Source organism: Choloepus didactylus, chromosome 14, assembly GCF_015220235.1.
Source record: "Choloepus didactylus isolate mChoDid1 chromosome 14, mChoDid1.pri, whole genome shotgun sequence".
NCBI lineage: Eukaryota > Metazoa > Chordata > Mammalia > Pilosa > Megalonychidae > Choloepus > Choloepus didactylus.
Genome location: NC_051320.1, coordinates 55,969,630 through 55,987,107, shown reverse-complemented (window position 1 = coordinate 55,987,107; position 17,478 = coordinate 55,969,630). Strand labels below are relative to the sequence as shown.

At 38.8% G+C, this 17,478-nt stretch overlaps 1 protein-coding gene across 3 annotated transcripts in view; it reads right to left on the bottom strand.

Annotated features, from left to right (window-relative positions):
* Positions 1 to 17,478, bottom strand: part of SPAG1 (sperm associated antigen 1) — a 146,334-nt gene that overhangs the window by 64,737 nt on the left and 64,119 nt on the right. For all 3 annotated transcript variants that reach the window (XM_037802947.1, XM_037802946.1, XM_037802945.1), the window contains one exon: positions 14,618 to 14,723. In XM_037802947.1, coding sequence (XP_037658875.1) covers positions 14,618 to 14,723 — 106 coding nt within the window. The remainder of the gene's footprint in view (positions 1 to 14,617; positions 14,724 to 17,478) is intronic.

The window sequence follows — 17,478 nt, the reverse complement described above, 5'->3', positions numbered from 1 at the left end:
AGAAAAGTTTGTTCCCCTATTAGAAAAGGCACTCACAAGAGTGATTCTCCACTGCTGGAGAGCAACAAGAAGAGAGAATGACACTAGAGTTGGACCAGTCTGACATTACCCTGCCTGCACAGGGGAGGCTGCACTGAATGAATAATCCATCAGATATCCTCTTCACCTTGTGTGTTCACTTGAACAATCTGAGACAAACTTCTCTGAAACCACAAGCAACATTATATATACATATATATATATATATCTTCCTTCAGAAAGTGGAAGGAAGATTTTACAGAGTTTAGTTCTCAGGTCACATTAGTAAGTCTATAAGCACAGTTTGTCTAGAACAGTACTGTACGAACTTAGTCTACTTTTCACAGATTGTAAGAGCTTCAAAAGTTCATGCAGGAGGGCAGGGCAAGAGGGCAGCACAGGGAGGTGTGGAATTTAGTTGGTCCTCGAGAGCAGCTAGTAAATAGCCAGGAACTGTCTGGAACAACTGTTTGGGGGACATCTGTGATTGGATACATATGGTACACCAGTCTGGAATGGAAGGCATGAAACTGCAGCATAGAACTGTAAGTAAAGCCCCCAAATGGCAGAGGCTGGTGCTCCTCCCCCACTGGCACAGCAGGCTGAGTTGGAAAACTACCTTGTGGGGAAAAGAAGCAATCTCTACCAGGAGCAAGGGAAGGTAGCTTGAACAAGCTTCAATTGCGGTTTTAATTAACAAATTTGGACAACTGAATACAAGCTACAAGCACAGATAAAACTGGAGCAAGCAGGAAAGGAACCGTGATGTCTCTCCCAGCAGAGAGGAGGTGGGGCTGATGGAAAAATAAATAAATAAATAAATAAATGAAAACAGAGGCTTTTAGAGTCAGCCAACCTCAGAATACTGGAAAAGGGCTGTGCCCCAAGAAAACGGGCACATAGAACCAGGTACCAACTCAAACTTTGGGTTGATAGACTGGCTCTGAAAAGGGGACTTTTTATCTTTCTTTCTTTTTCTTTATTTAAACTATTCTAAGTAGCTCATTAGAAAAAGCCTCAAGCATTTTCAATTGTCAGCAATGACCTAGGCAAGGTTAAAATAGGTCTCAGACACAAAGTAAGGAGTCAAGTGAAGGAAATAATTCCCTAAAGGGTGTATCTTCCCCAAGAAAAGGTGGGGTGGGGTCCAGCTACAGTGGTGGCCCTCCTTCAGAGAATTCAGATACCAGGGCTGGGGGTTGGGGGAGGGGGAACAGAAACAGCTTAAGCTTGACTTCTACCTCCACCAGCATGGACAGGGTCTGGTGACAATTAAAGGCACTGCACCTCTTTAAGCCAGTAGTGAGCTGTAAGTTGACAAGTGACATCTGTAAGGCAGGATAGGAAAAGCAGAGTCTAGAGGCCTCACAGGAAAGTCTGACCATCTTCTGGATCTCATCCTCAGGGAAACTTGATATTGATTACACCCTCCTCCTGAGTCCTGGGCCTGTCTTGTCTGAGAAAATTTGATTGGGGTCAGTCATATCTGGAGAGACCCTCCTCAAAAGGGGGGGGGGGTTCCACATAGGCAGGGAAAGAATAACAAGAGTTGAAAAATTCTGATCAGTTAAACAGAAGCTATGCTGGAGGTCTAGAACAAGTTGAACTGAATGCCAAAGAACACATAGAGAATAAAGCCAACCAATGAGAAACACTAGAATAAACTAGTCAAGGAAACTAGATGCCTAGACACCACCAAAAAATTACAAGTCACACTAGGAAAAATGAAGATATAGCCTAGTCAAAAGAACAAACTTATACCTCAAATGAGATACAGGAGTTGAAACAACTAATTAAAGATGTTCAAACAAACATGCTAAATCAATTCGAAAAACAAAACAAAAAGTTAAGGGACGATATGGCAAAAGAGATGAACGAAATAAAGAAAAATATTGGATGAACATAAGGAAGAACTCAAAAGTTTGAGAAAACAAATGGAAGAACTTATGGGAATGAAAGGCACAATAGAAGAGATGAAAAACACAATGGAGACACGCAACAGCAGATTTGAAGAGGGAGAAGAAAGGATTAGTGAACTAGAGGAAAGAATATCTGAAATCCTACATGAAAAGTGACAGGGAAAAGAATGGAAAAATATGAGCAGGGTCTCAGGGAACTGAATGATAACATGAAGTACATGAATTTACATTTCATGGGTGTTCCAAGGACAGGAAAGGGGGCAGAAATAATAATGGAGGAAATAATTACTGAAAATTTTGCTTTTATGAAAGATATAAGATTACAGATTCTAGAAAGGCAGCATACCTCAAACAGAAGAGATCTGAATAGACCTACTTCAAGACACTTACTAATCAGATTGTCAAATGCCAAGGACAAAAGAGAATTCTGAAAGCAGCAAGAAAAAAATGATCCATCACATACACGGGAAGCTCGATAAGGCTATGTGCAGATTTCTCAGCAGAAACCATGGAGGCGAGAAGGCAGTGTTATGATATATTTAAGACAATGAAAGAGAAAAATTGCCAACAAAGAATCCTATATCTGGCAAAACTGTCCTTCAAAAATAAGGGAAAGTTTAAAATATTTTTAGACAAACACACCCTGAGAGAGTTTGTGAATAAGAGACCTGCTCTAGAAGAAATACTAAAGGGAGCATGACAGGCAGACAGAAAAAGATAGGAGAGAGAGGTTTGGAGAAGAGTACAGAAATGAAGACTATCAGTAAGGGTAAAAAGAGAGAGAGAGAAAATCACTAATATAAACTAACATTAATGAACAAACCATGAAAGCTAAAGTTAAGAACACAGGTTATCAGGAGATAGAGGGTAGAGATTGGGCATTTGATGCTGAAGGAGTAAAGAATATTCAACAGGATTGATTGTACAGATCTAGAAATGGATACCACAATACTACCTGATGGTAGCACAATATTGTAATGAATAAAGCTGAGTGTAAGTAAGGTTGAAAGAGGAAGGCTAGTGGCATGTATAACACCAGAAGGAAAGATATAGGATAAGGACTGAGACTGAGTAGAAACCTTGAGTAGACAATGATGGCGATTAAATGTACAAATATAAGAATGTTTTACATGAAGGAGAACAAATGAATGTCAAGTTGTTGAAAATGGGTGGTTTATGGAAAAATACAATCAATGCAAATTAGAGTCTTTAGTTAACACTAACATTGTAATATATTCCATGAAATGTAACGAAGGCAATATATAAAAGTTAAATGTCAATAAGAGGGGGATAAAAGGGAGAGGTATGGGATTCTTGGTGGTGGTGTTGTTTCTTCTTTTTATTTTTTTATTTTTAATTCTTCTTTTTTTTTCCACTTCTTTCTTTGAGGAAGAAATGGAAATGTCCTCATATAGATTGTGGTGGTAAATGGATAACTACATATTTACACCAGAAACTATGGACTGTTTATTTAGGATGGTGTGCTGGTTTGAATCTATTATGTCCCCACAAAAGCCATGTTCTTTAATGGAATCCTGTGGGGGCAGACTTAATAGTCTTTTGATTAAGGTGGGATATTTGGTTAAGTTGTTTCCATGGAGATGTGACCCATCCAACTGTAGGTGAGACCTTTTGATTAGATTATTTCCAGAGGTATGACCCCACCCATTCAGGGTGGATCTTAATTAGATCCCTGGAGTCCTTTAAAGACTCAAGGAGAGAAGGAGGTCAGGCAGTGAGAGAGACATTTTGGAGAGAAGCTAATATATGTAATCCAGAGTTTGCCCCTGGGAGAAGCTAAGAGCCGACACAGACACAGACACTTGATGCAAACAGAAGGACATTTGGAGATGCAAAGCTAAGAAACGAAGCCCAGAGTTTGCCCCAGAGAAGCTAAGAGAGGGAACCCAGATGCTTAGAGAGAAACACACCAGCAGAACCAAGCAGAGAGCTGAGAGAAGCTAAGAGAGACAGAAGCCCTGAGACATTTTGGAGAAAGCCATTTTGAAATGCAACCCGAGAGCAAAGGACCAGCAGATGCCAACCAAGTACCTTCCCAGCTGACAGAGGTATTCCAGACACCATCGTCCTTTCTTTAGTGAAGGCATCCTCTTGTTGATGCCTTAGCTTGGACACTTTTATGACCTTAGAATTGTAAATTTGTAACCTAATAAAACCCCTTTATAAAAGTCAATCCATTTCTGGTATTTTGTATAGTGGCAGCCTTAGCTGGAACAGATGGATTGTATGGTGTGTGAATAAACCTGTTTAAAAATAAACAGAGGAGAACCTAAGATGGCGGCTAGGTGAGACAGGGCAAAATAACACCTCCGTGAAAAATACTAGATAAAAATCAGAAGGCAACCCAGAATACCGGTTTCAGCGATGCACCAGCTGGACAAGGTCTGCTAGAACCACAGGGGCCATACACTTGGTGAAACTGGGAGTCTGCGTTCTGAAACGAGTGAGTAAGCTGGCTGAAAGACCCGCGGCCGCACTGCGGTGTGGGGAAGCCAGGGGTTGGCGTTGGGAGACAGACTGGTTCTTTAAAAAAAAAAAAAGGGAAAAACCCAGGAGCAGCTGCAGTTGAGATAGTGGGAACCGTGCAGTGAAGCACAGCAGGAGCGGGCTGAGCTGGCCTCTCGGTGTCTGGCGTAGAGGATAGCCTGCTGCAGATTCCCCCAGGGCCAGGGGAATGGAGGGGAGAGCCGGAAAGAGAAAGAAACCCCGCTGCTTTCAGCTAGCTCCCCAGTGGGCTGGATACACTCCTGCCCGGGGCTGTGCCCAGAGCCCAGAGCCGCGCCAGTTGTCCTGGAGCTGGGAAGGAGGAACTGTGCGGGGGGTGGGGGGTTTGAGACACCCCGTTCAGCCATCTTTGCATCAGGCTGAGAGCACACATGCAGGGCCTGGCGGCCTGGGGCTTCCCGTGAGGGATGGCGTGCACTTGTGGTGTAGCATAGCCTTCCCTCAGCAGAGGTCCTGGAAGATCACAGCTGAGAAAGGGGACCCGCTTGGAAAACCCTGGGACGCTACATCAATGTCGGTGGTTCATTGGTCAGTGACAGAGAGGGTCTGGGGCAGAACTGAAATGAAGGCTTAGACTCTTGCAGCAGCCTTGAATCTCCGGGAACACCTGGGGGGGTTGAATATTAAAGCTGCCCTGCCTCCCTAGCCACCCAGACACACGCCCCACATTCAGGGCGGATGGCTCCAGCAACACACCCAAACTGAGTTCACCAACTGAACCCCACAAGAATCATTTCCCCACACACCACAAGGACAAAGTTGAGGAGAACTGACCTGAGGGGTATAGGTGACTCACAGACGCCATCTGCTGGTTAGTTAGAGAAAGTGTATGCCACCAACTTGTATTTCTGAAAAATTAGATTGGTATTTTTTTTTTTTACAACTGGAAAGAATCCTATCAAGCAAAGCAAATGCCAAAAGGCCAAAAACAACAAAAAATCTTAATGCATATAATAAAACCAGACAATATGGAGGACCCAATCCCAAACACCCAAATCAAAATATAAGAAGAGACACAGTACTTGGCACAATTAATCAAAGAACTACAATCAAGGAACGAAAACATGGCAAAGGATATAAAGGACATGAAGAAGACCATGGCCCAGGATATAAGGGACATAAAGAAGACCCTAGAACAGCATAAAGAAGACATTGCATCAGTAAATAAAAAAATAGAAGATCTTATGGAAATAAAAGACACTGTTGGCCAAGTTAAAAAGACTCTGGATACTTATAATACAAGATTAGAGGAAGCTGAACAATGACTCTGTGTCCTAGAAGTCCACAGAACAGAAAATGAAAGAACAAAAGAAAGAATGGAGTAAAAAATCGAAAAATCATATCTCAGGGATACGACAGATAAAATAAAAAGTCCAAACTTAAAACTCATTGGTGTCCCAGAAGGGGAAGAGAAGGGTAAAGGTCTAGAAAGAGGATTCAAAGAAATTGTTGGGGAAAACTTCCCCAACCTTCTACACAATGTAAATACACAAAGCATAAATGTCCAGCAAACTCCAAATAGAATAAATCCAAATAAACCCACTCCAAGACATATTCTGATCAGACTCTCAAATACTGAAGAGAAAGAGCAAGTTCTGAAAGCAGCAAGAGAAAAGTAATTTACCATATACAAAAGAAACAACATAAGACTAAGTTGTGACTACTCAGTGGCCACCATGGAGGCGAGAATGCAGTGGCATGACATATTTAAAATTCTGAGAGAGAAAAATTTCTAACCAAGAATACTTTATACAGCAAAACTCTCCTTCAGATTTGAGGGAGAGCTTAAATTTTTCACAGACAAACAAATGCTGAGAGAGTTTGCCAATAAAAGACCTGCCCTACTTCATATACTAAAGGGAGCCCTACCAACAGAGAAATGAAGAAAAGAGAAAGAAATATAGAGAATTTTAACAGACATATATAGAACCTTACATCCCAAATCACCAGGACACTCATTTTTCTCTAGTGATCAGGGATCTTTCTCCAGAATGGACCATATGCCAGGACATAAAATAAGCCTCAATAAATTAAAAAAAAAAAAAATGAATATATTCAAAGCACATTCTCTGACCACAATGGAATACAAATAGAAGTCAATAATCTTTGAACTGTAACTCCACTATTTACTTCCTACATGATATAAAATACACAAACTCTAATGACAAATCAGTGGTTTTGAACTCAATGTAAAATATGTAATTTTTGACAAGAACTATATAAAGGTGGGGGAATGGAGGAGTATAGAAACATAGTTTATGTGTCCTATTGAAGTTAAGTTGTTATCAAAGAAAAACAAGATTGTTATGGATTTAAGAGGTTAATTTTAAACCCCACAGTAAACACAGAGAAATTATCAGAGAATATGACCATAGAGATGAAAAGTAGAGTATGGGTTAAGAGAAATGGGGGAAGAGGCAATGGGGAGTTAAGAAATGAGTGTAGGGTTGCTGTTTGAGGTGAAGGGAAATTTCTAGTAATGGATGGTGGGAAACAGATAGCATTACAACATTCTAAATGTGACTAATCCCACTAACGGAATGCTAGGGAGGGGGTGGAATGGGAAGATTTAGGCTGTATATATGTTTCCACAATTGAGAAAAAAAAAAAAAAGTCTAAATAGATGACAATTGAATGCCAAGGATGATCCTGGATGGGATCTGAGGATGGAGGACAGGAGGCTCAAAGGGACACAGTTGAGACATAAGGGAAAAAAAAAAAAAAGGAAATAGACTGTAAGCTTTGTATCAATGTTGAATCTCTTGTACATCTTAGCTGCGTTTAATGGGATTGCATAAAAGAATGTTCTTGCTCATGGGAATTGTATATGTGAATTATAGTGTTTGTTCAAGGATGTGTGCAGCTAGCTGTCATATGTTCAGAAGACAGAGCAATAGATGACGGATGATAAATAGGGAGGGAGGCAGGGAAAGAAATAGTGGTGTGACAGCATGTTAAACTTGGTGGATTGGGGTATCAGGGGAAGGGGGTCAGGGTATGCTGGAGTTCTGTGTATGGGGTTTGTATTTTTTTTGCAACTGTTCCTATAACTTTGAATTTATTTCAAAATAAAAAAAAATAAACAGAAAGATTCAAGTTCTGGAGAAAATGTGGAGAGAGGGATGTACCTATTCACTGTTGGTAGGGAAGTGGAATGGTGTGGCCCGTCTGGAGGGCAGTGTGGTGGTTCCACAGAAGGCTAAGTATAGAGTTGCCATATGGTCCTGCAACCTTGTTATTGGTTGTATACTTGGAAGAACTGAAAGCAGAGACCAAATGGACATTGCAAACTGGTGTTTATGGCTCTAGTATTTATGATTTACAATGGATGGAAGTGGACTAAGGATACATCGATTGATGAACATGAGGGTGAACTGTGGTGTATACATATGATGGAATACTGAATAAAGTTATGAGGCATGCAACGAGAGGAATGAACCTTGAGGACAGTATGTTGGGTGAAATAAGCCAGAAACGAAAAGAAAAATATTATAACACCTCATTAATATGTTAGAAATATAATGTGCAAATGCCAAGAATTTGAGAGCATAGGTTATCAGGGGAAGGCTTATTGTAAAAGTTTCTAGATTGTAAGCTCTTACAGCAGTCACATCTATTCCTCAGTTGTTACAGTTATTTCTAAACTCTGAGATGCTGAGCTCTTTGTGTATAACCTGGTCGGTCCCTGGAATTTTGGTTATCTGTGTGACACCTAAGACTCAGAGCTAGAGTTCTGCAGCTATGAAAGTCAGCATTACCCCATACAGCAAATGTTAAAAAAGCTGAAAAAGAGATCAGACTTCAATTACAGATATGAATGAAGCTGATCTGGTTAGGACTAAGGCAAATCAGACTAAAAGGTAAAGGACGATATTGACTGTGGTTTAAAATGTCAATTTCTGTGTGAGACCAAAAGAAGAGATGTTTATTTGGTGCAAAATTAATATTTTCTGTAGCACACTATCCAATTTAACTTGTATGATCAATTTACTTGAACACTGTAATTATATGGAAACTTGTATAGGGAGTGAGATCTTGTTGGTTTGTACAGGTTCATGTGATGCCCTGATACATCCAAAAGTAATTTAGGGAGAGAATAAAGTATTTGCAAAGTCCCCCTGAGGAACTGAGGAAAACTTTGGAAATATTCAACTTACCCACCTGGGGAATTCCTGATATTCTCACAAGCATTGGGGACTACAAATTTAATAGGCCAAGCCCTCAATCTTGGGGCTTGCCCTTATGAAACCTAGTCCTGCAAAGGAGAAGCTAAGCCTACTTACAGTTATGCCTAAGAGTCATCCCCAGAGAACCTCTTTTGTTGCTCAGATGTAGCCTCCCTAAGTCGACAGTGCAGGTAAACTCACTGCCCTCCCTTCTACGTGGGACATGACTCCCAGGGGTATAAATCTCCCTGGCAACATGGGATATGACTCCCAGGGATGAGCGTGGCTCTGGCACTGTGGGATTGAGAAAGCCTTCTTGGAACAAAGGTGGAAGAAAAATGAAACTAGAGTTTCAGTGGCTAACAGATTTCAAATAGAGTCAAGAGGTATTACGGAGGCTATTCTTATGCATTATAGAGATATCCCTTTTCAGTTTTTAGTGTATTAGAATAGCTAGAAGGAAATATCTGAAACTGTTGAACTGTAATCCAGTAGCCTTGATTCTTAAAGATGATTGTATAACTACATAGCTTCCATGGTGTGACTGTATGATTGTGAAAACCTTGCAACTGACACTCCCTTTATCCATTGTATGGACAGATGAGTAAGAAAATAAAGATAAAAAGTGAAAAAATAATAGGGGTGGATAAGGAGTATGGGATGTTTTAGGTGTTCTTTTTAATTTTTATTCTTTTTTTTTTGGAGTAATGAAAACGTTCAAAATTGATTGTGGTGATGAATGCACAAATATATGATAAAACCATGAACCACTGATTGTACACTTTGGATAATTATCTGGTATGTGAATATATATCAATAAAATTGCATAAAAAATCCATGCAACAAATATTTTTTAAACATCTACTATGAATCAGGTAATGTGCTGAGCATTGGGGATACAATAGTGAAAAAAAAAAAAAACCTAACAGCTGTATTCTGCCCTCATGGAGCTTATGGCCCACTTGGTATCAAGTCACACAAATGTAAATTGTGCTACAAAGGAGAGGTGAGGTTTCTGTGAGAGCCTATAAATTCTGGGGTGGGAGGGATGGAGATTTAACCTAGTTTGGAAGGTCAGGAAGACGCCCCTGAGAAACTAAGCCTGGCTGAGTTCTGAAGGATAAGTTAGAATTAGCTGGATAATGAGGGGAAGGGCAGCTTAGACAGAGCGTCTAGCAGGTAGGCCTCCAGATTACTCTCAAATTCAAAACACCATTTTGATGTTTTGCTATCACACTGGCCCTACCATCACAACTCACCCTCCAGCTGCTCCTGTGAGATAATGTATTCTAAGTTCCCCCTGACCTCAGTGTCCAGAGTTTCATGGTAATGAAATGAAACATTTTCATTACTCCACCCATCAATCACACACTTGACTGCCAACCACTGATGTTCCACCCTAGACTCCCCTAAAGGCTGCAGCCCACAATTTCCATTGCCCTGTGTCTGATTGTGCTCTGGAAGGCCCTGGGTGGTGTGCTGTATACTTCCCTAGGAACTGTGAGCAACCAATAAATCTAACTTAATTCAAATCCCTCTCCTCTCCTTGTTTCCACACCTGATTTTACCATACCTAAATAATTTAAGTCTTTAACAATCTAAGACAGGCCTGTGGTGGGAAGGAACACAATAAGTACTACAATTAGATCTAGGCGGTCTGGGATCCAGAGCCCAAGTTCTTAACTTTTATGCTATAGGGAATTTCTATCAAGTTCTTTTCTGATGGCTTCTATTTTCTCTCTAAAGTAGGAAAGTTATATCCTCTGCAAAAAGTGAGGGTGGAAGAGTCCAGACTTCAAATAGACATATAAATGAAGCACATCTGGTTAGGATGAAGGCAAATCAGACTAAAGGGTAAAGGATGATAGTGACTATATTTTAAAACCTCAACTTCTGTGTGAGACCAAGGGAAGAGATGTTTGTTTGGTGCAGGATCTATATTTTCTGCAGCACACTAAATAATTTAACTTGTACGGTCAGTTTTGGCAGAGAATAAAAATAAATTTGCAGGGCCCCCCAGAGGAACTTGGGAAAAATGCAGAAATGTTGGACTTCCCCACCTGGATTATTACTGATATTCTCACAAAAATTAAGGACTTAACAATTTAGTAGGCCAAGCCCTTGATCTTGGGTCTTGCCCTTAGGAAGCTTGTTACTGCAAAGGAGAGGCTAAGCCTCCTTATAATTGTGCCTCAGAGTCTTCCCCTAAGTACCTCTTTGTTGTCAGATGTGGCCTCTCTCGCTCTCTCTAAGCCCACTTGGCAAGGGTACTCACTGCCCTCCCTTCTATGTGGAACATGACCCCCAGGAGTGTAAATCTTCCTGGCAATGCAGGACATGACTCCCAGGGATGAGCCTGGACCTGGCACCATGGGATTGAGAAAATCTTGACTAAAAGGGGATGTAAAATGAAACAAAATAAAATTTCAGTGGCTGAGAGTTCTCAAATGGACTTGAGAGGTCATTCTAGAGGTTATTCTTATGCAATATATAGATATCTCTTTTTAAGTTTTAGTGTATTGGAATAGCTGGAAGGAAATACCTGAAATTGTCAGTCTGCAACCCAGTAGCCTTGATTCTTGAAGACGACTGTATAACTATGTAGCTTACATGGTGTGACAGTGTGATTGTGAAAACCTTGTGGCTCGTACTCTCTTTATCCAGGGTATGGATGGATGAGTAGAAAAATGGGGACAAAAGCTAAATAAAAATAGAGTGGGATGAGGGGGATGGAATAATTTGGGTGTTCTTTTTTACTTTTATTTTTTTTCTTATTTTCATTCTTTTTGGAGTAAAGGAAATGTTCAAAAATTGATTGTGGCGCATAACTATGTGATCATACTGTGGACAGTTGATTGTATACCATGGATGATTAAAAAAAATAATAAAAAAATAACACAGGGGCTTTTTGTCCACCATGCTACGTCAGCATGCAACCCTTTCCTTAGTAGCGAAAGAAACTCCAGAAACTTAAACTTTATCATTAAGTCTCTCAGCGACCACCCCTGACATCTGCTTATAAAGATAAACAGCTTCTCCTCCCCACATCCTACCTGAGTTTGCACCCCCCTCGAAAGTAAAATACTAACTCCCCAATCCCCACTCTTGCTTGACCAAGGCTCCACTCATACGAAATCATAAAGACATCGTCCCAGGTCCACTGGAACCTTTTGCTCCCACCTGTACTGTCGAGCCTGCACACCTGATGTGTTTCCCCGTATGACCTCCCTATTTTGGGATGTGAGGACTAACAAACTTTTCTTTCACCCATCTCTGGTGTCACTCATCCTCACCCGACTACCAATAAAGAGATCCTTTCAACTCACATCTGATCAAGGTTTGCTAAAAATTATCAGAGACCATGCTTGCCATTTACTGAGACTTTCACTAACTTAACCTTAGAAAAGGAAATAAGTGATTAAACCAGGAAACCTGATATTAATAATCAGCCATTAACTGATTCTTATTTGCCTCACTCCAAATGTTCTTCTCCAAAAGTAGCTGATCAACTCACTTAAAATAGTTTTATTTCCTTAATTAATATGCAGTGCACAGTCAGCTTTATAGTTGCATTATCTTTTTCATTTCCCCCTTTCAAATATTGTCTTTGATTTCTGTGATTCCGTATATTAGTTAAAAGTGTGTTTTGGCTAAAAAGGGAAATCTTAGTTTGTCTATATGTTACTAGAATAAAAAAAAAAAAAAAAACACCTTAGGACTGTACAACGCAAACAAGCCATGGACTATAGTTAGTAATAAAGTTATAATAATATTCTTTTGTCATTTGGAACAAATGTACTACTCTAATGCAAGTTGTTAATAATGGGGGTATATATGGGAACCCTATATTTTCTGCATGATTTTTCTGTAAACCTACAACTTCTCTAATAAAAAATAAATGTGAAAAAAAATTGATTGTGGTGATGAATGAATAATTTATATGATGGAACTATGAACAGTTGCACACCATGGATGATTGCATGGTATGTGAATATATCTCAATAAAACTGAATTTTTAAAAAGTGGGGGTGGTATAAGGCAGTGGACTCTTAGCTATGACACCAAAAGCAAGAGCAACAAGGAAAAAGAAATAGATAAATTAGACTTCACCAAAACTAAAAACATTTATGCAAAGAGCATTATCAAGAAAGTGTAAAGACAATTCACAGAAGGGGAAAAAATACTGGAAATAATATGTCGCATAAGGGTTTAATATCCAGAAAATATAAAAAATTCCTGCAACTTAACAATTAAAAGACAAACAATCCAATTAAAATAAAAGCGGACAAAGGACTTGAATAATCATTTCTCCAAAGAAGATATACAAATGCTAATAAGCATATGAAAAGACCCTCAACATCAATAGTCATTAGGGAAATGCAAATCAAAATCACAATGAGATACAACTTCAGACCCAATGGAATGGCTATATTTACAAAATGGAAAATAACAAGTGCTAGATGTAGAGAAACTGGAACTCTCATGCATAAATGTTGGGAATGTAAAATGATAAAGCTCACTCTGGAAACAATTTGGTAGTTCCTCAAAAAGTTACACACAGAATTACCATATGACCCCGCAATTCCACTTCTAGTTACGTACCCCAAAGAACTAAAGCAGGGACTCAAACAGATACTTGCATACCAATGCTCACAGCAGCGTTATTCACAATAGCCAAAAGGTGGAAACAACCCAAGTGTCCATCAGCAGATGAATGGATAAACAAAATGTGGTATATCCATACCATGGAGTAGAATTTGGCCATAAAGAATAAAGTTCTGATACATTCTACAACACATATGAACCTTGAAAATATTATGCTAAGTGAAATAAACCAAACAAAAAAGGACAAATATTATATGAGTCTACTCATATGAAGTACCTGGAATAAACAAATTCACAGAGACAAAGAAGATTAGAGAGAAGGTGTGCCAGTTTGAATGTATTATGTCCCCCAAAACACCATTATCTTTGATGCAATTTGTGTGGGCAGACATATTAGTGTTGATTAGATTGTAATTCTTTGAGTGTTTCCATGGAGATGCAATCCACCCAACTGTAGTTGATAACTCTGATTGGATAATTTCCATGGAGGCGTGGCCCCACCCATTCAATGTGGGCCTTGATTATTTTACTAGAGCACAATATAAGTTCAGACATAAGGAGCAAGCTTGCTACAGCCAAGAAGGACACTTCGAAGAATGCACAGGAGCTGAGAGAGAAGCTGCAGATGAGAGACAGTTTGAAGATGGTCATTGAAAGCAGACTTTTGCTATGGAGAAGCTAAGAGAAGACAAACGCCCCAAGAGCATCTGAGAGTGACATTTTGAGGAGAAGCTGAAGCCCAAAGAGGAATGTCCTGGGAGAAAGCCATTTTGAAACCAGAACTCCAGAGCAGACGCCAACCCCGTGCCTTCTCAGCTAACAGAAGTTTTCCGGATGTCACTGGCCATCCTTCAGTGAAGGTACCCTTTGTTGATGGACATTTTATGGCCTTAAGACCGTAACTCTATAACCAAATAAACCCTATTTTATAAAAGCCAATCCGTTTCTGGTGTTTTGCATTCGGGCAGCATTACCAAACTAGAACTGAAGGGAAGGGACAATGGGGAGTTACTGCTTAAAGGGCAAGTAGTTTTTGTTTTGGATGATGACAAAGTTTAGTAATGGAAGGTGGTGATGGTAGCAAAAAAAATATAAAAATAATTAATGCCACTGAAGTATACTCTTAAAAATGGTTAAAATGGCAAATTTTATGTTATAAATATGTCATCAAAATATAAAAGTAGGGTGGGTAGAGGCATGGAGGTTTACTGAAAAGTACTGAAAAATGAGAGTAACACAAGTGAATTTACAACAAATCATAAATACAATTTCTTGAGTTACGCTGGCATAGATTATTTAGCTTACCAATATCATCTCAACAATTAAATTTAAGCACTATTTTTCTAAAATGGCAAGCTGAAACCACAATAAAAATACACACACCTAGTGTAATACATCACAGCCTCTTCATAATCCCCAGAGTTGAAAGCGTCATTTCCTTTTTCCTTTTCATGAGTAGCAAGAAAATCCTTTTCCTTGTCAGTTAGACCTGGAAATAAACATGTATGTGAAAAAATAATTTTAAAAATTCAAATACAAGAATGCTAATTTTAACAGTAGAAAATCATAAACCAAAAAAACAAAAATACTATCTAACTCATTCTATGAAACAAACATCACTCTAATACCAAAACCTGATAAAGATACTACAAGAAAGGAAAAACAAACCAATGGAGATGCAAAAATCCTCGACAAAATACTTGCAAATCGAATCCAATGGCACATTAAAGAATTATACACCACAACCAAGTGGGGTTTAGTCCAGGCATGCAAGGGTGGTTCAACACAAGAAAATCAATCAATGCAATACAATACATTAACAAACTGAAAGGGAAAAATCACACGATCATCTCAATTATCGCAGAAAAGACCTTCGAGAAAATTCAGCATCGTTTCTTGATGAAAGCACTTCAAAAGGCAGGAGTCAAAGGAAACTTCCTCAATATGAAAAAGGGCATGTATGAAAAACCACACAGCCAGCATTGTTCTCAACAGTGAGAGACTGAGCGCCTTCCCCCTAAGATCAGGAACGAGACAAGGATGCCCACTGTCACCACTGTTATTCAACACTGTGCTAGAAGTTCTAGCTAGAGCAATTAGGAGCAAATTGGGAAAGAAAAAGAAATAAAAGGCATCCAAATCTGAAAGGAAGAAGCAAAACTGTCATTATTTACTGATGACATCCTATATTTGGAAAATCCTGAGAAATCTATAACAAAGCTACTTGAGCTAATAAACAAATTTAGCAATGTAGAGGGATACAAGATTAATACACAAAAATTAGTAATATTTCTATACACTAGTAATGACCTGAGGAAGAAATTAAGAAAAAAATTCCATTCACGACAGCAACTAGAAAAATCAAGTATCTAGGAATAAAGTTAACCAAGGATGTAAAGGACCTGAACACAGAAAACTATAAAATATTGCTAAAAGAAATCAAAGAACCTAAATAGATAGAAAGATATTCTGTGTTCATAGATAGGAAGGCTAAATATTGTTAAGATGTCAATTCTACCCAAATTGATCTACAAATTCAATGCAAAACCAATCAAAATTCCAACAACCTACTTTGCAGAATTGGAAAAGTTCGTTATCAAATTTATTTGGAAGAGAAAGGGGCCTTGAATAGCCAAAAGCATCCTAAAAAAGAACGTAGTGCAAGGACCTATACTTCCTAACTTTCAAACTTATTATAAAGCTATGGTGGTCAAAACATCATGGTATTGGCACAAAGACAGACATACTGATCAATGGAATCAAATTGAGAGTTTAGAAATAGACCCTCAGATCTCTGGTCAATTGATTTCTGACAAAGCCCCCAAATCTACTGAACTGGGACAGAACAGTCTCTTCAACAAATGGGGCTAGGAGAACTGGATATCCATAACCAAAAGAATGAAAGAGGACTCCTACCTCACACCCTGTACAAAAATTAACTCAAAGTGGATCAAAACCTTAAATATAAGAGCCAGTACCATAAACTTCTAGAAGAAAATATAAGGAAACATCTTCAAGACCTAGTAATAGGAAGTAGCTTCTTAGACCTTATACCCAAAGCCCAAGAAACAAAAGAAAAAATAGATAAATGGGAACTCCTTAAGATTGAACACTTCTGTACTTCAAAGGACTTTGTCAAAAAGGTGAAGAGGCAGACAACTCAATGAGAGAAAATATTTGGTAACCATATATCTGATAAGGTTTTGATATCCAAAATATATAAAGCAATCCTACAACTCAACAACAAAGAGAAAAAACAAATGGCTAAAAAGCACATGAATGGTGGTACTATGAACAACTGATTGTACGCTTTGTATGACTGTATGGTATGTGAATCTATCTCAATAAAATTTAATTATTTTTTTAAAAAGCACATGAGAAGATGCTCATCTTCATTAGCTATTAGGGAAATGCAAGTCAAAACAACGAGATATCATCTCACACCTGTAAGAATGGCTGTCACTAAACAAACAGGAAACTACAAATGTTGGAGAGGATATGGTAAACCGGAACACTTATTCACTGCTGGTGGGAATGTAAAATGGTACAGCCAATGTGGAAGACAGTTTGGCGATTCCTCAGAAAACTAAATATTGAGTTGCCCTACAACCCAGCAATTCCACTACTTGGTATATAAGCAGGAACATGAACAGACATTTGCACACCAAGGTTCATAGTGACATTATTCACAATTTCCAAAAGATGGAAACAATCCAAGAGTCCATCAACAGATGAGTGGATAAACAAAATGTGGCATATACATATGATGGAATATTATGCAGCAGTAAGAAGGAATGAGGTCCAGAAGTATGTGACAACATGGATGAGCCTTGAGGACAACAGTGAGTGAAATAAGCCAGACACGAAAGGGCAGATATTGTATGATTTCACTAATATGAACTAACTAGAATCTGTAAACTCATAGTCTTAAAATGAAGAATATAGGATACCTAGAGATAGACAGCACTAGAGAAGAGGAGCAGTACCTTATATGTACAGAATTGTTAATGAGGTTGAACTTAAATGTTTGGGAATGGATAGAAGTGATGGTAGCTCATTATTGGATTATAAATAATCGTGCTGTATTGTAGGTGAATTTGATTGAAAGTGGTTGTTTAAAGTCATGTATGTCACCAATTAACACTACAAAAATATAAGTTCTTGCATGAACTACTACAAATGTTAAAAAAAGTGATAATAATGGAGGAGTATATGTGAAAACCATAGCTACTGCCAACTATGGA